The sequence below is a fragment of the Hipposideros armiger genome, unplaced genomic scaffold (assembly GCF_001890085.2).
Source record: "Hipposideros armiger isolate ML-2016 unplaced genomic scaffold, ASM189008v1 scaffold_121, whole genome shotgun sequence".
Classification (NCBI taxonomy): Eukaryota; Metazoa; Chordata; class Mammalia; order Chiroptera; family Hipposideridae; genus Hipposideros; species Hipposideros armiger.
The window spans coordinates 1,095,605-1,118,255 of record NW_017731471.1 but is presented as its reverse complement, the minus strand read 5'-3'; the positions used below and the strand labels follow the sequence as shown (position 1 = coordinate 1,118,255).

At 37.8% G+C, this 22,651-nt stretch overlaps 1 protein-coding gene across 3 annotated transcripts; it reads left to right on the top strand.

Annotated features, from left to right (window-relative positions):
- Positions 1 to 11,193: 11,193 nt before the first annotated feature.
- On the top strand, positions 11,194 to 20,106 carry TAF9B (TATA-box binding protein associated factor 9b). 3 transcript variants are annotated; one of them, XM_019648192.1, is made up of 7 exons: positions 11,194 to 11,317; positions 11,919 to 12,000; positions 12,332 to 12,468; positions 13,032 to 13,112; positions 13,928 to 14,003; positions 16,867 to 16,977; positions 17,872 to 20,106. In XM_019648192.1, the coding sequence occupies exons 1-7, from the start codon at positions 11,267 to 11,269 to the stop codon at positions 18,033 to 18,035; spliced, it is 702 nt and encodes a 233-aa protein (XP_019503737.1). In that variant the 5' UTR covers positions 11,194 to 11,266; the 3' UTR covers positions 18,036 to 20,106. The 3 variants fall into 3 exon arrangements, with proteins under 3 accessions (XP_019503737.1, XP_019503738.1, XP_019503736.1); XM_019648191.1 differs by having other exon boundaries at positions 11,197 to 11,317; positions 12,978 to 13,112; XM_019648193.1 differs by lacking the exon at positions 13,032 to 13,112 and having other exon boundaries at positions 11,195 to 11,317.
- The last annotated feature ends 2,545 nt before the right edge of the window (positions 20,107 to 22,651 follow it).

Here is a 22,651-nt window from a genome sequence, read left to right as displayed (position 1 = left end):
GCTATAAAGAAGAATGAAATCGTACCATTTGGGACGATATGGATGGACTTAAAGACTATTATGTTAAGTGAAATGAGTCGGTTGGAGAAAGACAAATACCATATGATTTCACTTATATGTGGAATCTAAAAAACTGAATGAATGAGGGAAGTGGGCAGAAGTGGTCTCGGAGATATGGAAGAGCAACTGATGGCTGCTGGTTTGGAGTGGGTGGGGATGGGGGAGAGGGGGAGAGGATTGGACAGCATAAATACATAGCTGCAGTGTTGCCACAGGGACGTGGAAGACAGTTTGAGGAATGTAGTTGATGGTGTTGTGAATATTTTGTGGGGTGTCAGGTGCTCACATGTCTTGCTAGGGAGACTGCATCATGGATGGGGAAGAGGCTTGATCACTGCACTGTATACCTGAAGCTGATGTTGTATAATTATATATATATATATATATATATATATATATATATATATATATATATGTATATATAGTCATGGGACGTGGAGTATAGTATGGGAGTCGAGTCAAGGGAATTGTTATAGATATGTATGATATTGGGGGGAAGTGGGGTGGCGGATTGGGGAGGGGGGTTGTCACTTCGAGGGGTAAAAAGTTTAACTAGTGCACTGTGTTGTACAGCTGAAACTAATTCTAAAATATGTATGTTTCATAATAAAAAATAATTAAAAGAAAAAAAATACCACTATAATGAACCCTAACAAATTAAAAAAACAAACAAACAAGACAAACGTATTCTCTTATAGTTCTGGAGGCCATAAATCCAAAATCAGTTTTACAGATTAAACAGCAGGATCCAAGATGGCGGAGTAGATAAACATCGTACTTGCCTCATCTCATGAGCACAGCAAAATTACAACTAAATTATAGAACAATCAACGTGGAGAACCATCCGAAATCTAGCTGAACAGAAGTTTTATAACTAAGGGTATAAAGGAGTCACATCGAGACTGGTAGGAATGGCAGATACTCAAAATGAGCTGGCCCCAAACCTCCGTGTGGTGGATGAAAACTTGGAGGAATATCTTGGCCACAGAGGTTCCCCATACCGGAGCAACAAACCCCAGTCCCCTCCACACTGAAGTACTGGTGGTGGGAAAGGGAGCTCCCACAACATCTGGCTGTGAAAAACAGTGGGGATTCTGACCATCTGGGTGGGACAGAAAGTGGCAGGAAACGCAGATGTCCTCTTTAAGGGCCCACACACAGGCTCACTCACTAGCAGACACTCACCCTGGGCTCCAGTGGAAGGACGGTGACTTGGGGGTGCCTCAGAGACATAGAGGATGCAGACTGAAGTGTGCTTCCCCGGGGTGAGAGCTGGAGAACAGTCACCATTTTCCCTGTGTGGGGTCGTCTTCCCATGCAGCTGGCAGGTAGGTACCATCTTTCCTGTGTTGAGCATTCCTCTTACACTTATGGCCAAGAGGAATCTGAATCTGATTGGCCTGGTGAGCTCTGCACCTCTGTTTCACATTTCCACCCTGCCAACTCACTGAGAACCTGCCACACTCAATTCTGTACCTCTTAGGCTTTATTGGCTTTATCCATGGCTGTACCTTTCTGGATCTGGCAACCAGCAGCAGGGTATTGTGTTGAGTAAAGTATGTCAGATAAAGAAAGACAGATATAATGTGATTTCACTTACAGGTGGGATCTAAAAAACAAAATAAACAAACAAAACAGAAAAACACTCACAGATAAAGAGAACAATTTGATGGTTGCCAGTTGGGCGAGGGTTGAGGAGGTGGGTGAAAAACTGGAAGGGATTAAGAAGTACAAGTTGGGGCTGGCCGAGTGGCGCGATGGTTAAGAACTGGCTTGGGATGTCAGAGGGCCCCGGTTCGAATCCCACATATGAGGGCCAGTGACACTGCCCTCTGCAGCTAAGATGATGAACGGCAGCTCGACCTGGGACTGGGCTGCCATGGGTCGCCGGCAACGGTGTAGGCTGCAGTTCCCTGCTGCAGTGGGTTGCCATAAGCTACCGTGTGTAGCCAGCAGCCAGCATGAGCGGCCAGCAGCCGCAGTGAGTGGCCATCCAGAAGCCGGCGACTGATCTGCATCACCCAGGAAGAGCGCAATGATGGTGCTAACTTGGGCCAGTGAAGCAACGTCCTCCACAACTACACTGAAGAACAAAAACGACAGTAACTTGTCTGTTCCCCTTCCCCCAATTCTCCAGCACTGTTCCCATCCCCCCAATTCCCCAATAAAAAAATCTTAAAAAAAACAACAGACAATGGTTAAATAAGCACATAAAAAAAAAGAAGTACAAGTTGGTGCTTAAAAAACAATAAAGTACCTAGGAATAAATTTAACCAAAAAAGTAAAAGACCTGTACTCAGAAAATTATAAGACACTGATGCGAGAAATCAAAGAAGATAGAAATAAATGGAAATAGATACCATTACCATGGATAGAAAGAATTAATATAGTTAAAATGTCAATACTACCTAAGGCAATAGATAGATTCAATGCAATTCCTATCAAACTACCAATGACATTTTTCTCAGAAATAGAACATACAATCCTAAAATTTATATAGAACCATAAAAGACCCCGAATAGCCACAGCAATCTTGAGAAATAAGAACAAAGTCGGAGGTATCATGCTACCTGACATTAAATCATACTACCAGACTATAGTAATCAAAAGAGTATGGTACTGCCATAAACACAGACACATAGACCAATGGAACAGAAAAGAGAGCCCAGAAATAAATCCATTCATATGTGGTCATTTAATCTATTATATTGGAAGCAAGAATTTACATTGGGGTAAAGATAGTTTATTTAATAAATGGTGCTGGGAAAATTGGACTGACACATGCAAAAAATGAAGCTGGACCACTGCCTTTTCCCATATATGAAAATAAATTCAAACTGGATTAAAGACTTAAATGTAAGATCTGAAACCATAAAACTCCTAGAAGAAAAGATAGGGAGTAAATTTGCAGACATTACCCTCAGTAATAGTTTTACTGCTATATCCTCAAGCAAGAGAAATAAAAGAGAAAATAAACATATGGGATTACATCAAACTTAAAAGTTTTTCACAGCAAAGGAAACTATCAATAAAACAAAAAGGCAGCCAACTCAATGGAAGAAGATATTTGTCAATGATATATCTGATAAGGAGCTAATATCCAAAATTTATAAGACACTCATGCAACTCAACACCCAAAAAATAAACAACCCAATTAAAAAATGGGCAGAGAATATGAAGAGACATTTCTCTAAAGAGGACATACAGATGGCCAACAGGTATATGAAAAAATGCTCAACCTCACTAATCATTAGAGAAATGCAAATAAAAACCACAATGAGATACCACCTCACTTCAGTCAAAATGGGTATCATCAATAAATCAACAGACAACAAGTGCTGGTGAGATTGTGGAGAATAGGAAACCATGGTGCACTGTTGGTGGGATTGCAGGTTGGTGCAGCCACTATGGAAATCAGTATGGAGGTATCTCAAAAAACTGGAAATGGAACTGCCTTATGACCAGCAATTCCACTCTTAGGTATCTATCAAGAGAAACCCAAGATGCTAATTCGAAAAAATATATGCACCCCTATGTTTATTGCAGCACTATTTACAATAGCCAAACTTGGAAACAATCAAAATGCTCATCAGTAGACAACTGGATTCAGAAACTGTGCTACATTTATACAATGGAGTATTACTCAGCTATAAAGAAGAATGAAATCTTACCATTTGCAACGATATAGATGGACCTAGAGAATATTATGCTAAGTGAAATAAGTCAGTCGGAGAAAGACAAATACCATATGATCTCATTTGTATGTGGAATCCAAAGAACTGAATAAATGAGCAAAGTAAACAGAAATAGTCTGAGATATAGCAGTAAAACTGATGGTTGCTAGATGGGAGGGGGGAGGGGATGAGGGAGCAGGGGAAGGGATTAGACAGCATAAAATTGGTAACTACAATATTGCCACATTGGGGGAGGGGTGTTATCACTTTGTGAGGGGTGAAATGTATAACTATTACATTGTTTTGTACACCTGAAACTAAAAAAAAAAAAAGAAAAGAAAAGAAAAGAAGTACAAATTGGTTGTTACAAAGTAGTCATGGGGATGTAGGGTATAGCATAAGGATTATAGTCAATAATAGTCAATATACTCAATAATATTTTAATAACTATGTATGCTGTCAGATGGGTACTATTTTTATCAGGGGAATAGATGGGAGGGGGTTGGAGGACAGAATGAAAAAGGTGAATGGGTTAAGAAGTATAAACCGGTAGCTACAAAATAGTCATGGGTGTGTAAAGCAAAGCATAAGGAATTATAGTCAATAATATGGTAATAGCTATGTAAAGTGCCAGTTAAGTACTAGAATAGTCAGCGGGATCACTTCTTAAATTATACAAATGTCTAACAACTACAGTATATAACTGAAATTAATACAAAATAATATTGAATATTAACTTTAATTGAACATTTTTAAAAGGGGGGAAAGGTGAAGGGTAATAAAAGGTTCAAATTTCCAGATATAAAACAAATAAGTCATGGGGATATAATATACAGCATGGGGAATATAGTCAATAATATTGTGATAGCATGGTACGGTGTCAGATGGTTGCTGGATTTATCATGATGATCACTTCTTTAGGTGTATAAATGTTGAAAGACTATGGTGTACACCTGAAACTGATATAATGTATGTTAGCTATATTTTTTCAATAAGAGTCTTTAAAAAAAACAGTTTTAGTGAGCTCAAGTCAAGATGTTAGCAGACTGATTCCTTCTGGAGGCTCGTGGGAAGAAATCATTTCCTTGTCCTTTGTATCTTCTAGAAGCCACCTGCATTCCTTGGCTCGTGACCTTTCCCCTTGCATTACTCCAACGTCTTGCTACCATCATCACATATCCTTCTCCTCTTCCTATCATTAAATCTTCCTCCACTTCCCTCTCATAAAGACACTTGTGATTGTATTTAGGTCCCACATGGATAATCCAGGATAACCTCCCCATCTCACCATCCTTATATTAATCAGGTCTGCAAACGTCCCTTTTGCCATATAAAGTAACATACACAGGTTCTGGGGCTTCGAAGGGAGATATCTTTCGTGGGAATGTTCTTCAACTTACCACAAACCAGCAATTCACAGATGAGAAAACAGGCCATAAAACAAATGAAAAGATGTACAGCCCATTTCTTAATACAATTGCAAATAACACAAACAAAATTACAACCTCACTCTCATCAGAATGTCAAAAATTTTAGTCTGCTAATAATATATATTGTCAAGGATGTTTGGCAAAGGGAACTATCACACTGCTGGTAGTACTATAAATGGATACATCTAATTTGGAAAACAATTTGAAATATTTAGGAAGTATGAAGACGTGCAAACCCTTTGACCCAACAATTCTACTTCTAGGTATATATTAGAGGTGCACTGAATATTTTGACCAACCATAAAACAGCTGAGTACTAAAAGTCAGTATTTAGCCAAAGTTGGATATCCTCATTATAAAATGAAATATTGAGAAACTATTACGGTATATACCTGAAATTCTAACAAAAAATATCAAATCATTGTTAAAATTTTGTAATTTAAAAATTTTAATGAATGTCTTTTTGTAAAGTGTTACATATGTGGCATAAAGCATTAATGTAAGACAAAATGATTTACTGAACAAGGTGATTCAATTTAACTTCATAATAATTATAAAAATCTGTTAAAATGTTCTGAATTAAAAATCATTTTTAAATTATAACATTATAGCGTATGCACAATAATTTCTCAACACTATCAGGTCATAAATTGTTCCTATGATCACTATACTGTATATTTGAAACACTAAATAAGTCTCACTTTCAACTGAGGTTTGCAGAGGAGCAAGATATGGCTTATTTGTCTTTTCATCATTGGGATGTAAGAGGTCTTTATGTATTCTACATCAGATACTTCATCCAACAGTAGCATCATACACATTCTTCTCAAGCTCACATGTAACATTCATCAAGATAGACCACATTCTGGACCATAAAATATACATTAACAAATTTAAAAGAATGGAAATCATAAAAAGTATTCTGTCAGAGCATAATGGAATGAAACTATTTAGAAATCAGTAACAGAAAGATAGCTGGAAAATCCCAAAATACTTGCAGAACAAACACACTTCTAAATAACACATGGGTCAAAAATTCAATGCAATCCCTATCAAAATCTCAGAAAGATTTTTTTTGTAAACAATGACAATCTGTTCCTAAAATTTTTACGGGAATGCAGAAGACCAAGAATAGACAAAATGATTTTGAAAAAGAATAAAGTTAGAGGACTCACACTTTCCAGTTTCAAAACTGAGTACAAGCTACAATAAACAAGACAGCATGGTACTGGCACAAAGACAGACATATACATGAATGCAACAAAATATAGTCCAAAAATAGACCCTTAACTTTATGGACAATTGATTTTCAACAAAGACAACAAGGCAAATCAATAAGGAAAATATTGTTTTTCAACAAATGGGACAACTGGATATCCACATGCAACAAGATGAATTTAGATCCTTATCTCACAGCATATATAAAAAACAGACTTAAATATGAACTGAAACTATTAAAATTTTATTTAAAATCATAGGAGAAAATTTTCAAGACCATAGATTAGGAAAATCTTCTTTACATATGTCACCAAATGCACAATCTATTTTAAAAATTAATAAATTAGATTTCCTCAAAATAAAAAAATATTTTTGAGCTTCAATAGACACCATTAAGAAAAATGAAAACACAAGCAGTAGGCTGGGGGATAACATTTGCAAATCTTCTACAGGACTTATATCCAGAATATATAAAGTACTCTTAAAACTATGTAATAAGAAAACAAGCAATCCAATTCAACATCGAGCTAAAGGGACGAAGTAGAGACACTTCACCAAAATGGATATATGGATAGCAAATGTCAATGCCTTCCAGACCAAAGAGCACCAGCAATGCACCTGTAGTTGAACAAATTGTGTTTATTACTTCTTATAGCAAGGGAGAACATATACCGGGAGAAGTACGGGGAGTCTCAGTAAGTAGATATTAGAGGGTCTAAGGAAGAAGCTGTTTACTCTAGATTGGGTGCTGTCAGAAAGCTGAGGCAACTTTTGGGTATCGCAATAAATCTTATCTATAGGGAAGGAAGACTTAAAAGGATAAAGCTGTAGTTGGTAAAGAAGTAGCAGTTATTCATGATAATCTGAGTAAGGAGAATGTTTGGTATTTTACGGGTCACAGTGTTTTATGTGTTTAGATAAAGCTATGAAGTGGCCTTGCTATGTCTCACTTTATCATGATCCTAGAGTGACTGTCTGATGTTTGTATTCTTTGAGATTGTTTATGTCCAACAGGAGAATAATATAGCCTAGCTAGGAGCCCCAGGCAAGCTTCTAATAACACTGAGGCCCAGCTGTATTAGACCAGTTCCTAGATGTCAGAGGATGCCTTTATGTTGGTGTTGGTGTTGTCATTGTTGTCAGTTCCCCCTTTTCTCCTAGGGCAGATGACATCAGGCCACAGAACTTTAATCCATAAAAATCCTGGATTTTCACCAGATTTTACTGATCAAGATCAGAAGAGTATGGATTAACCATAGTCTATAGTTGAACAAGAGTTAATCCTTTCTTCTCCTTTTGTTGTAGGATGAGTTATTGAACCATCTGACATGACAATGGCTGTGCAATAGCATTAAAGTCTCTGGACAGGGTACATCAGTCAAATTGTAACACAGGTGATTCTCAGAAATAAAATGACTAATGGTCCTTGTAACAAATCTCAAAGCCATAGGCCAAAATTCTAAATTCCAGGCAATTACATCATCCCAGAACCCAGCTGGGTCTCTTTTAGGCCTAGCTTTTTTTTCTTTCAGGCAAGCGACAGACTATTCTACTTGTCCTATAATATTTATATAGGTATAACAAGAACTATTTGCTATAGTACAAAATTTCCATTGTCTAGCCAAGAGGAATTAAGGACTATATGACTGTCCATGATAACTCTAGATAATGAATTATACCAGTTTTTAAAATTATTATTACTGTAGATCATGGATGATCTGCTAGATGGACGGTAATTGTCAATATCTGAAAATCTCTAACAATTACTCCAAATACACAGAATAGGTTAGTGTGCAATAGACAGGGATAAGCTTAATGTCTACACAACAAGTAGTATCCTAGTGAAGCACAGATTACATTGGGTGTATAAGTATCATTTATTGCAACAGGGGTGGGTTAATTTTATGTCCAAGTGTGGTTTCTTTGTGGGGGGTTGAAAATACTCTAAAATGTATGATGTAATGGTTGCACAATTCTGTGAATAGAATAAAACGACCCCTTAATTGTACATCCTTAAGTTGGCAAATTGTATGGCATGTGATATATATATATATATATATATATATATATATATATATATACACACACATATATATAATTGTATATAAACTCAATTTATATACAATTAAAGTATATAAATTAAGTTGTTATTTTAAAATAATAATGAGGTGTTCTACAGATATTAATATGGATGTCCTAAAGGCTGCAGGCAGTTCAGAGAAGTATTATTGGAAAAGAAACAGAAAGAGTAAAAGTATCCTACTGTATAACGGGCCAAAAGAAACATTTCATTGTGATTTTTTAATTAAATATAGGCAATAGATGATAGCTGTTTGTCTTATTGTATTTACATTCTCTTTTTTTAAAGTCTTATGTTTATGTATATTAAGAACACACAATAATATGACCTACAAAATTTAAATATCCAAAAGTTAAAATAAATTGCTGTGACAGAGGACAGAAATATGAAAAAAATATTTTCCTAAACATATTATTTAATTAGTCTTATTAATTATTACTAATTGCTACTGTTACCTAGTCATATTGTCTGTTTTAAATAATAGCATGTGTGTAACAGAAAAGTAAACAATAAAGAAAAACATAATTTTAAATGAATAAAAATAAACTGAACATCTATTTTTATATTAAAGCAATAACATGTGAGCAATTATTTATTATATATTATGGGTCTTTTCATCTAATACAGCTATGTCCCAGGTTGCTCTCTTAAAAATGGTCACCCCAATGGTATAGTACCATTCGGGTGAGGGAACAAGATATAAAGAAGGTAATATTTGTAAATTACACACACGATAAACTGGTAAAAAGTGGTGCCTTCTGTGAAAAGAGAAATGAGTGGCTAGAACAAGCCAGAGGTTTTCCTGTCTCGTTTTTTAAATATACTTTTTAAATGAGTACCTTGTGCATGTGCTACCTATTCAAAAGGGAGAAAATTGTTATTAGTCTCACACAGAGGTTGTCCATGGTGAGTTCGGAAAGGTGCTTACAGAGCATGGGTATCACAGTTCCCACTGGAAATAATATGTTAAGAACATGAGGATCTTGGGGAACCTGCTTCAAGTTCAAGATGGGTGCCTCGAAGATGATGGATTCAGACAAGTTCAACAAGGTAAGCTTGTGTCAAAAACTGAGGGGCCTGCTAAGCTCGAGAAACCAGTATGAATTTTTGCATATATGAGGGAAGCCATTATAAGGATTTAAGGAAAGGAATACAATTATTTGATTTATGACTAAGAGATTCCTCTGGTCGTGTGAAGAATGTGGTGGAGCACAATTTTGGGGACCTATTTCTGTAGTCTTAGTGAGTAAGGCTGTCGGCTTGGACTGTTAGCATTGTAGCACTGGATGGGGATGGGGAGACACAGGTAGACTTTGGGAGACACAGATAGATTTTGGGAGGTCGCCCTGACAGGACTCGCTGTTAGACTGAATGTGGATTGTAGGGGAAAGAACATAGTATGGCTGACTGCTAAAGTGTCTTTCCTAGAATGGAGAATTCTAGGCATATTGCTGGATTGTGGAGGAATAACAGAGTTCTCTTTGGGACACTTTAAGCCAGAGACAGTTAATTGATGCACGTTTTTCTTAAGTCACTCAGGCTGTTCTGTGGAGAGTGGGGAGGGAAGGGCATCTGGGAGGCAAGTGGGGGCCCTGGGTGAGCCTCAGCAGGGAGACAGAGAGGAAACTACTCAGGGCCAAACAAGGGTGGAGGGGCTCCAGCAGAGAATCTTGCAGGTGGTCAAAGGCTTCAGCTTTTCATCAGTATGAAATGGGCAACCTTGACAGGGCTTCAAGTATGACCAGAGCCGACCAAAGGCTTGCTGTGTGGAGAGCAGGATATAGGGTAGAGTTGCCAGATTTAGCCAATAAAAATACAGAACACCCTGTTAAATGTGAACGTCAGATGAACAAATAATTTTGTAGTGTAAGTATACTCCGCGTACAACTTGGGAGATACTTATGCTAAAAGTGTATTCAGGAGCCAGCTGAGTGATTCAGTTGGTTAAGAGCATGAGCTCTGAGCAACAGGGTCACGGGTTGGATTCCCACATGGGCCAGTGAGCTGTGCCCGAGCTGAGATGGTGAGAGGCATGCTCTTAAAAACAAAGTTGCCGGTTAGACTCCCACATGGGATGGTGGGCTGCGTCCCCCTCCCCCCAACTAGATTGAAAACAGCAACTGGACTTGGAGCTGAGCCGCGCCCTCCACAACTAAGATTGAAGGACAACAATTTGACTTGGAGCTGATTGGTCCTGGAAAAACACAATGTTCCCCTTCCCCAATTTCCCAACACTGTTCTCCTCCCCAATTCCACAATAAAAAAAAACAACAACAAAAACAACAACAACAAGAAATGAAAATCCATGTGGCTAAATCTTTTTTTAAAAAAATGTATTCAGTATTGATCTGATATTCAAATTTAACTGGTGTTCTGCTTTTAACCAGGGAACCCAACCATAGGGGCAGGTGGAGGCAGGGCTCCTGCAGGCATTCCAAGGAGACCCAAGGGGCCAGGGTGGCAGGAAGGGAGGTGTGAGGAGGGGCCCCAGAAAAGGCAAGGGTGGCCCATTTGGTGCCCTTTTCCGGAGAACAGCTCTGGAAAGACGAACTTCTTGGCTCTTCCAGGTGTTTGCAGAAGGGGGTTGGCCGAGGGCTTCTCCGGAAAGCGTTTACCCGTTTCTTCTACTCCTCTGGGGGGTGGGCCGACTCCGCCTCAGCCTCCCTGGGGCCGAGTAGCGGCTGGGAAGAGGCGGCCGGAGGGTGTGGCGCAGTAACCCCGCCTTCCGCACCCCGCAGGGGTGGAGCCTGAGCGAGGAGCCTGCGAACAGCCTTCTCTCCCCGGATTACTAGTGGCAGGAGAACATGGAGTCGAGCAAGATGGCGCCTCCCAAGAACGCTCCGAGAGATGCCTTGGTAAGTGCGAAGGATGAACAGCGGGTCGCGAGGCACCGCGCGGCCAGAGACCTGGGAGGCAGGCCCAGGCCTAGGGCCTGAGGATGGGCTCGCGTGCTGACTTCAGCCCAGCCGAGGCGGCCGGAAGGAGTGTGAGATGGGGGTGCCCTGGCTTCGGGGCGCTCTCCCGCCATCCCGGCAGCCCCGCCGGAATGCGCAGGCCAGCCGCCCGGCTTTGTCTCCTGGGCCTCGGGTCCCGGCCGCCTCGTCATGTCGCCTGGCCTGCGAACCCTGACTCTCGCGTCCAGGGTTCTGATGCTAGCTTTCCCATCGCCACATCCAAAAATGACAACCAGCTGTAGCCACCCCTACCTCTGCTGGGAAAGCCAACCGGGGCCTCTTCGCCTCCGCCCCAACCCCTTGCGGAAAAAAATAAGTTTTCAGCAGAGGGTACGAAGGGATTCGGTGTGATCCTGACACTCACTTGGGAGGAAAAGGATGAGCACAAGTTTGGAGCCCGGAGAAGGGGGACCCTGTATCATAAATATAAATACTACCTTCGGTCCAGTCTTGATTTCCAGTACCTAGATTATAAATCTGGCGTTTTTATTTGAATCCACAGGTGATGGCGCAGATTCTAAAGGATATGGGAATTACTGAGTACGAACCAAGGGTTATAAATCAGATGTTGGAATTTGCTTTCCGTAAGTTGACAGCACACACACACACACACACAAATTTGCCTAACTTGTGAATTTGAAAAGATCCTTTTTATTCTAAGAACATTTTCAACTAAATTACTTTAACAGTTAATATCTTAGAATTCAGCCTAAAGCATTAAAAAGGAGCTCAAGCTAGGGGACAGCCATATTTATACTGTGGTATCCTTTTAAAATTGATCAGATAGAATGATTAGGTATTAGAACAAAAACTCATCAACTTTCTAGGAATTAATGGAACGTTCCATTAAGAAAAGTGGCCATAAATATTAAGCTGTTTCCATATGTTTAAGAAAATAATGTTTTGTTCTTAAAGGATATGTGACTACAATTCTGGATGATGCAAAAATTTATTCAAGCCATGCTAAAAAACCCAATGTAGATGCAGATGATGTGAGACTGGCGATCCAGTGCCGCGCTGACCAGTCCTTTACCTCTCCTCCCCCAAGAGATGTGAGCATAATTTTTTTTTAAGATTTTTATTGGGGAATTGGGGGATGGGAACAATGTTGGGGAATTGAGGAAGGGGACCAGACAAGTTGCTGTCATTTTGTTCTTCAGTCTAGTTGTGGAGGACTTTGCTTCACTGGCCCAAGTTGGCACCATCATTACACTCTTCCCAGGCGAGACAGATCAGTCGCAGGCTTCTGGACAGCCGCTCACGCTGGCTGCTGGTTACACATGGTAGCCCATAGCAACTCACTGCCACAGGGCCTGCAGCCTACACCTGTTGCGACTCACAGCAACTCAGCTCCAGGTTGAGCTGTTGTTCAGCATCTTAGCTGTAGAGGGCAGTGTCACTGGCCCTCATATGTGGGATCCAAACCGGGGCCCTCTGGCGTCCCAAGTCAGTTCTTAACCAACGCGCCACTCTGCCGGCGGCCCTGAGCATACTTTTATTTAAAGTTCATTTTACTCATAATTTTTCCATTGAAGTTCTTATAAGGATTTTTTTTTTTTAGTTTTTACTGGATATTGCAAGGCAGAAAAACCAAACCCCTTTACCTCTGATTAAGCCATATGCAGGACCCAGACTGCCTCCTGACAGATACTGCTTAACAGCTCCAAACTATAGGCTGAAGTCCTTAATTAAAAAGGTAAGAAATTTGTAAAGAGCGAATGCCTGTAGATAGTGTAGTAGATTCAAGTCTAAGATAATTTACTAAGATATATATATATATTTTTTTAATTTACTACCTCAGAAATACTGTGTCTACAGTTATTTGCTATGTTAAAATACAAAATGTAAGACCTAAGAGTTTTAGAGCTAAAAGGAACTTTAGAGTTCATGTTAACTCAACACTTATTTTTCACACCAGGAAACTGAGCCTAAACTCATCTGTGGAGTTAGTAGCAAAGCTAGGGCTGATTCCCAGGTTTCATCACTCCCAACCTTTCCACTTGAACATAGTTTTTTTAGTGAAGCTCAATAATAGAGTAAATTATATACCATCAGAAATTAGACTTGCTTTCTGAAATATGACCTAAGGCTTTCCTACCACTGAAAAAGTTCTCCCCATATTGGGCTCCCTTTGTTGTCTGAAGTTCCACTATAAGAGAGTTTATTTCTTCTTGGGTTAAGATGTTGATTAGTTAAGATTGAACATGATAAGGAAGTTAGCCGTTATCCCCAAAAAGAGATTCTACGTTAACCTAAGTATTATATAGAACTATATGTGTGTATGTGTGTGTGCGTCTACATAAATGCACATGCACACATCTGTGTGAGAAACTCATATTTGTGAAAAATATATTTTAAATGTTAGATTTAGAACACGAATAGAACAAAAACAGGACATTCTTGCCATGGGTTGTCCATTAATAATTCATATTAACAATCCTGATTTCATTCCTGGTAAGTTTAGGTGTCAAATCTGAACATTAAAACTAATTTGTTTGTTAAATCCTCTAGGGACCTAATCAAGGAAGACTAGTTCCACGGTTAAGTGTTGGTGCTGTTAGTAGCAGACCCACCACTCCTACTATAGGTAAGTGAGAGAGGGAAATTCCTTTTCTGGCTGGTAAAGAAGTGCCTCAGCACTTGATTTTGAACTATAATCCAAGTCAGAAGGTGAGTCAGAAATTCCCATATGTGTGTTGACATTGATAGTTTACTCATCCTCTAGTAAAGCTATAGACATAAAGTATTTTACCAGATTTCAAAATGAGAAAGCCACAAGGAGTATCTGATCCCCAATGAATATAGGTTTAGACATTACCCATCATTGTTGCTGGTATAAAGTATGATACCAAAACCAGTTTAAGCTGTGTTTTTTTCTGCCTTCTATACAAATGAAGCTGCCAAACACACTCATGGCAATAGCCAACTTACCAGTAATTAAAGAAATTTCTGAATAAATTGGCAAGAGAATGCAGTCAGAAGAAAGAAGTTTAAATGTACAAAAAGCTTAAGGATATCAAAGAAAAAACTGTTCTTTTTTAGTACTAACCTTTCCAAAAGTAGTGTTGATTGCCCTGTACTGATCAGTGGGAGCCCCTTCATCTGTGCCCGTCGGTCTCCATCATTGTTTGAGCATTTCTTGCTTTCTGGCACAAGATGTTCCAAATTCATCTTGTATATATTTTTCTTATTAAATGTATTGGGGTGACATTGGTTGGTAAAATTATACAGGTTTAAAATGTAATTTAAATAACGTATCACCATATATTTGACCCTCTTTTCCCTCTTCTACCACCACCTCTCCCTGCTTGCCCTCTGGTAACTTATATTTTCACCCTAGTCCCAGAATCAGCCATTTCTCCGAAGTGCGCTGGTTCCTTTTAGTGGAGAAGGGTATTTAGAAACCATTATTTGTGTCTTTTTAATGTCATTGTTTAGGTAATAAGGAAAACATAAATAATGGATTTAGGTTTCCTATCCTATATTCCTGCTGGATGTCTTTCATAGTCAAAGTATTTTCAGAAACAAACAAACAAACCCTTCTCTTTGACCAGTATTGTTTTTTGGCTCTTATTGCTTATAACTTTAATCCTGTAGATGTCATATAGGTCTAGTGTAAGCAGCATTTGATTTTTGAGGTGTGTAGACCATCTCTTCATATTCTTAGGATGTGAATTTACATTCCAGCATTTTTAAACCAGTCTGGTATAGTATTACTTGTGTACTTCTAGTTACCTGCATGTGACCTTTGTGGACAGAAATTTGCATATATAATTTGTATAATTTTTGATCATATACTGTTTATCTGTGGATTCATATTACTTAAGTGAATACCAACTTTTTAAAAACCTCTAGACTATGGTAATCAGTTATACGTGTTTGCAAGTTAACCAATTTTAGTTATCAATTGTGATTTTTATTCCTGATTAGATATTTATTGTACATGTTTTAGAGATTTTTAAAATCTAGAGTTGAGGGAGCTGCTGAACACTACTATTAAACATACAAGTTTTTAACTTAAAAAAATTCAATGAGTTTTATAAAGCATAAGACCTAAGTAAGCATCTACTCTGTTCAATTTTGAAACCTAAACTCCTTACTTAATTAAATGTTAACAACTCCTTATGGTAATGGCCAAGAAAACATCTACCTACTGTGAATTTTCTTGACAAAATACTTACATTGCTTCATTAACCTTCACCAAATTCTTTGGACCATTTCTTAACACATGGGAAAACTTGCCTAGGAATGGAGATATATTCAAGTCTCACCTTTGTGAGAGAAAGCACTAGAACCCAGATTCCTGGATACCTTTGGGCTTTCTTTCCCCATGTAGGCTTTCTTCTCCTTTGTCCCTGGAGATGATGATAGTTGTAGCTTCTTTTAGTAACTTTCTCCTCTGGGAAGACTGCTGGTTCCAGGGGGAAGGGATGTATAGAAAGCCTGCATCCCCAAAGGAAAAACTAGGAACAGACACATTTTCATAAATGCATTTTTGAGAGCTATGTCGTCAGTATACATACTGAGTCTTTGAGTCTTGCAAAATTCATTCATCAAGCAAACATTTGAGTGCCTGTTACGAGCAAAGCACAAAAGCCATGTGCTGAAGGGTAAAAAAAAAAGTTAACCGAGGCTTGTAATTTACCAAATGAGATAAGACACTAATAATAAGGCTCCTATAATGTATTAAAGGAATTTCAGAGGCAGGCAGTCACTTCTGAACAAATAAAAAATTTTACAAAATGGGGTGGTATTTTGAGTTGTACCTTGGAGTAATGTGTGGAATTAAGATGGGGGTGGAGAGGGTTGGACTAGGTTATCTCTAAGATCCCTTCCTGCTTAAAAAATTTCGATATAGAAAAGGAAAATTATTTCTTGTGCCTACCTGGGGACCCCAAAGGGTGTATTTGATGCATGCTGATTTAGCTTCATGGACCTAGTAGACATCTTCTCATTCTCAGCAAGTGAGAGATTAAAAGTGCCACATAAGGAAATTAATATAAAACTTGGGTCTTTACTCTGCTAGATTATTTAAACACTCAACTTCATGACATCATTTAGCTAAAATCCAGTGCCAGTTGCTGTTTGAAGAGCTTTACAAGAATTCTATGAAGTAGATACTGTTGTCCCCATTTTACAGATGAGAAAACTGAGGTACAAAAATCAAATAACTTCCCCAAGGACACTCAGCTAGTAGGTGATAAAGCCTGCATTCAGACACAAGCAGGTAGGCTCCAGAGCCTACATTCTTTACCACTACACTATCCTGAAGTTTTAGCATCTAAACTACTAAGCTTGTAAACATTTTTTGTTTGCTCTTATTTCAAATGTTTTTCTTCTCACCTGTCGTTAGTTCCCTTTGAAGGTAGTTTCTGTTATCTAAGGAGGGCAGAATATTAAGCTGTATAATGGGTCATCTAACTAATATGGTCTGTTAATTACAACTACAGCAACCCCACAAACAGTGTCTGTGCCAAATAAAGTTGCACCTCCAGTGTCAGTGACAAGCCAAAGATTTACGGTGCAGATTCCACCTTCTCAGTCCACACCTGTCAAACCAGGTAATGTGATGGGCAGGCAGAGGGTGGGGAATGTTGTAAGTGGTTCTTTTAAAAGATTTTTTTCTGAATTTTAAAATTTTTGAATAGTTTGTGATTATAGTAGTTTGTGTTCCTATAGCAAGAGTTAAATTGCTTTAGTATCATAACAGGAAGCTGGCAGTGATGCTGAAAATATTCAGGGGGGGGTCCTATGACCCCAATAAAAAATTATATGAAATTTTACATATGTGTAATGTTTGGTCGGGGGAGAGTATTTGGTGTGATCATCAGATTCCTGAAAAACACTGTGAACCAAAATAATTTAGAGTCCACAAATCTAAGACATCTTCAGAGAAAAGCACTTAGGATTAAAGCTAAAGAAAATAATACAACTTAGTGTACATCAAATGAAAATTGTACCTTTACTCACTTCATGGAAGGAGACATAAAGTTGGAATAATATAAGTAGAATTCTGTTATAGCATAGTTTATTAATGCATATGTTTAGATTTCACATCTGAAACTTAACCACACACAATAAACTACTTACATGAAATATTGGCCTATTAAGGGAAGCATGATTCCTCACCTTGAACATACATATGCCTTTAGTATATGCCACGAATGCAGTGCACGTCTTCCCATGACTAAGTACTAAGTGTGAAACTTTAGGTAGTTAAGTTCAAAACCAAAAAAACTAACAGAACTCCTGTAACCTTGTACTAGATACTAATTTAAAGTATTAAAAAATTAAACTTTTAATGCAGTATAATTACCTGAGTTTCTTCTATGATGTAGTTGTACTTCATGCTATTAAAATTATTAGAATTACATTCAGCTTTGTTGAATACTTTTTACCATCTTTCTAATTCTGGGTAATTCATAGTTTGGGGGTGTTTTCTCCTCTGTTTACAGTTCCCGCAACAACTGCAGTTCAAAATGTTCTGATTAATCCTTCAATGATTGGGCCCAAAAATATTCTTATTACCACCAACATGGTTTCATCACAGAGCACGGCCAATGAATCAAACCCATTGAAGAGAAAACACGAAGATGATGATGACAATGATACTATGTAAGGAATATAGTCGTCTAGATGCATTTCAAATGTGTAGTGGTTTTTGAGTCTGGTATACTGAACTAGAATATTCTAGATCTTCTCAAGTTTTATCTTAGAGAACTTAAATGTAGCTGCAATATTTTTCACATTAGTTTAAACTGTTAGATTTCATAAGTAAGGGCGCCACTGTTTTTCCATTAGGCTTCAAAGTATAAAAATTTAAGCACTTGTTTCTTAATAGTTTCACTAATGTTGAGTCCTAAGGTGGCAATTCTATTTTTGGAAGCAGTTTTCTGCCATGTATCACTGACACTGGCACTGAAGTTTCAGTTTCTACAGCCTGATCAGTGGACTAATCTTTAAGAGTAGTTTCTAATCTGCATTTAAATACTTTCTTTTGTAAGGTAACAGTCACTTTTGTTACCAACTTTTTGACCAAATTTCTCAATTTAGGAAACATTTTTGGAGAGGATGGATTTAGAGTGATTCTAAATCCATTTTGAATGTATTTAACTGGTTTCTTGGTGTTCCCTAACCTCCTACCTCCTCAACCCCGTTTCTAGATCCCATTTGTTTTCTGTACCATCTCCTCCCCATAGGCTTAAGTTTCTTCCCCTTGCTCTTAAAAGGCCAAAACTGGAATTTTAAAAATGTCATTCCTGAAAATACAGATTAGTGTCATTTTCATATTTTTTAAACTTGCTTTACATGTCTGATGTTCTATGGTTCACTTTAACCTGAAGGTTTGCATTTGCTTTTTCCCTCCATACCAGAGCAGTTGAGTTTTATCCCTTGCCTTTTATGCCCAGCGAGTTTTACTCTGCCTTTGACAAGTAGTTTTGGGTCCGTTAACATTCAGTTTCAGTCTTATATTCCAAGTTGATAACGCTACCTGATTTCACATTTCTAAATTTAACATAGATGATGCTATAGCTTAAAATCTGACTTGATAAGTGATAAGTATATTTACACTGGACCTAGGCAAAACCACTGAAGAGCAAGTGTTTTCTTCCTTTTTACCACACACATATATGCTTCGATCACTACTGCTTGAACCCTCCTCCTATTGGTAGAATTCAGATCATTTTTCTGGCTAGTTGATGAGGATGTCACACTGAAGATACGATCAAACCTGAATGTTTTCTAATGATTTTCCTTCCTCTAGAAAGCCAACAGCAAAAACAAATTAGTGTGATATGACTTGCACTTAAGTGCACTCTGCATAGGTTTACCACTAATGTTGTAATGTTACTAAACACTTTCCCCTTTTTTCCATTTATACACATCTAAACATCTTACTGCGAAAGATTGCAAAGCTTTCAAAAATATAAACAGGCTTGTGCAGTTTTTGTTTAAGTTTAACATATTCAACATAGGAATACTTGCAAAATTTTCTAAAATGTATTTTCATACATAATTTAGAACTTGTAGCCAAGGATCCTCAAAACTTAAAATACAGGTTTCATCTTAGGATGGTGCTTGATGCATCCAACAGAAATAGTCCAGTAATGGAAGAAATGTCTCATCACAGTTTGTTTTTGGATGTTAGGAAAAGGTGGTATCAAACTTATAAAAACAGATCTGATGAATGTCATAGGAGAAATGTTCATTATATATAGCATAGGATATCATTACTTGAATGTTCTCAGGGAGGCAGCATGTCTAAGGCCTAGGTTCTAGTCCTGGCTCTATCATTTACCAACTGTGTGACCTTACTTCACCTCTGAGCCTTGTTCTCCTCACTAGTAATAGGAAAATAACACCGACCCTGCCTACCTCACAGGGATGTTGTGAGGGTTTAATTGGTATATGTGAAAGTTCTTTCAAAATTGTAAAATGCTATATAACTAAGAAATTGTTAATGTATTTGTTCTGAGATTATTAATAAAATTAAACTTATAGTTTATCTTTTGTTTTTTACTTGAGGGATTCAAGGAAGATAAACAAGGCCCAGTAATTCTGAGGTCCAAAAAGCAATTAAGATTTGTTTAATGGATGAATTACTTATAAATCAGGGAATTGCTTACTTTTGTTTAGAATCAGCCTGTGACTCATCATAGTGAAACAAAATAAAAATGAAAGAATATGGATTTAAGTCTATTAAAAACATAACATGCTGTCTTCGGTGGGAATCTGTAGATATTGGTTACAATCTGAGTGTTCATTTACTTACTACGTCAGTGAGTGGTTTGCTCTTTCAGATGAAGACTGCTTTATCTTGCAGACCTCCCTTCCCTAACTACGCTCACCTAATCTAACTTCAAGAATGACTTAAGGCAGCTCTTGTCCTCCAGCGTCTAGGTGAAATTTTTAAAAAGATGTACTGGTGGTAATTGGGGTGCGGACATTGTTGTCCCACGTTCTTCCTTTTACAAGGAGGAAACACGTCTTTGAATATAGGAATATAGCCAGCATGCGGGAGAATGGAAGATGTAATGCACACTATGGTCTAAGGAGTCCAGAGTGAAGGGAAGTACTCAGTAGGTAGGGAAGAAAATACTAATCAGAATAGCAGGTGTGCAATATGCCACCATATATATTTTAATATACTTATATGTACATACACACATGGCTATGCTTTTTATATGCATTAAGTAATTCCACAGTGAAGGAAACCAGCCTTAGAGTGGTTCTTCTAAGGAGAGAACCTGGCAGCTAGGGGATTGAGTTAGGAAGGAATCATCTCATTGTATACCCCTTACTGACTTTTCTATTATGTGCTAGAGGCAAGTTTTGGACATAAGAAGGAAAGGAAGGGAAGCAGAAACCCTGGAGCTAAAGAGATTTTGTTTATGACATGATTATAATTTTCTTCTGTATGCAGGCATACATATATTGTATGGGAGTTAAAAGTGAATTTGCTACACTTAAGCCTAAACTTTATCAATAATTCATGATTCTATATTAAGTCAGGAAGCACATCTCCTTGTACTATTCCAGTTCATATGCTCACAAATTGTTATATCCCTCTCAATTGGGTTGTAAATTCCTTTAGTACATCAGTGCTATATTATATTCCCTCCATTATGTCCTAATCTTATAGCAGGTACTCAAATATTTGGCTATTTGCATTTCTCCATTCATTCTCTGAATTAATGACCCAAATAAATGGGAAAGACTGTGGAAGCAGAGTCTAGTAGAAAGTACTTAGAAGGTACAATCAGGGATTGTAGGATAGATGAATTGGCAGTTGTAGAGTCTAAGTGCTAGGGTTATGGGTGATTACAAATTTTTTTCAGTTCTTCTTTACATATGAAATAATAATGTATGGGGAAAGGTAATCAGAAGGGGGAAAAGTCATCAGTATGCTCAAGTTCTGGCCCAACTTAAGACATTAATTTGGTGATCTATGGGTATCATCTGGGTCTCATCTGCAGAAAGATTGGACTACAATTTCTGCTTCCCAAACCAGGGCATAGCATACCATTGGGTATGCAGAAACACAATGCATTTTAAAATTAATTATAATTATATGGACAGTTTTAATTAAAATACAAATGAATTTTTAAGAAAAATGTGAGCCTTAAAATTTTTTGTATTGTTTAAAGCAGCCACCAAATTTTTCTTTTGCTGTTCTCTCTAGAGTTAAACAAAAAAGTCCTAGTCTAGAAACATCATTTCAGGGAGTGAGGCACAATGAAAAAGCACCAGCCTTTGAAATCAAACAAACCTGGACTTGAATCCCTGCTGTTACTCTCTAAATCTGTGATCCTGTCCAAGAGTTCAACTATTACTTTTCTTTATCCATAAAGGTGAAATACATATCTAGTATGTAAAATGCCCAACAGAGAAATTCTGGTTAAACATGGCCTTTTGAAATCACTGTTTACCTCTGCTCACTCTGGAAACCCCATTAAAATGACAGGAAAGGGAAAGGAAGGGAAAATTACAAAGATAATAAAAGAATCAGAATGTCATTAGAATTTCAGCAATGACAATGAAGCAAAGCCTTCAAGTCTGAGAAACTGATACATAAGCTGACATTCTGTAAATAGCCAAGCAGGCTAGTATAGGAATTGAATAAGCATAATTTCAGATATAAGTCTTAAAATTTTGCCTCCCAGGCACTCTCTCAGGAAACCCAGAGCGGTTTCCTCTTAGGAAACCCTAGGGGCAACAGCTGTACAGCAAACCTAGAGGGCAGCCAGAACAACTGGAACGGGAGCACAGAGGACTCCAGCAGGAACATCTCTAACAAAAAAACGAACACCTCATATGTTTGAATATATTAGGAATGAATCAGTGCGAGGCACATAGAAAAAAATAAATTTTCTAAGCTATCAGTAACTCCAAAGAAAATAAAAAGGTACATAAGTAAATAGAATAAGCATACGATAAAGCTCAGCTGTGAATAGTATTTACAATCATGGTGTAATCTAACCTAGAATTATGACAAAACTATATTGAGAGAATGAAACGGTAATATTGTGGAACAGAGGCTATAAGAGAGCTAAGTCTTTCCATGCATGAAATAGATATCTTTTTTAAAAAAATTAAGACATTAATAGCATATGCATGTTACTTAGAAACATGGATGTAAATATAAAAAAAAAAGCTGAGTTGAAAGTGGTCACCTCTGGGGAGTGGGAATCACAAATGGGAGAAATGGGAGAATCCCAAATGTTACAAGCCTTG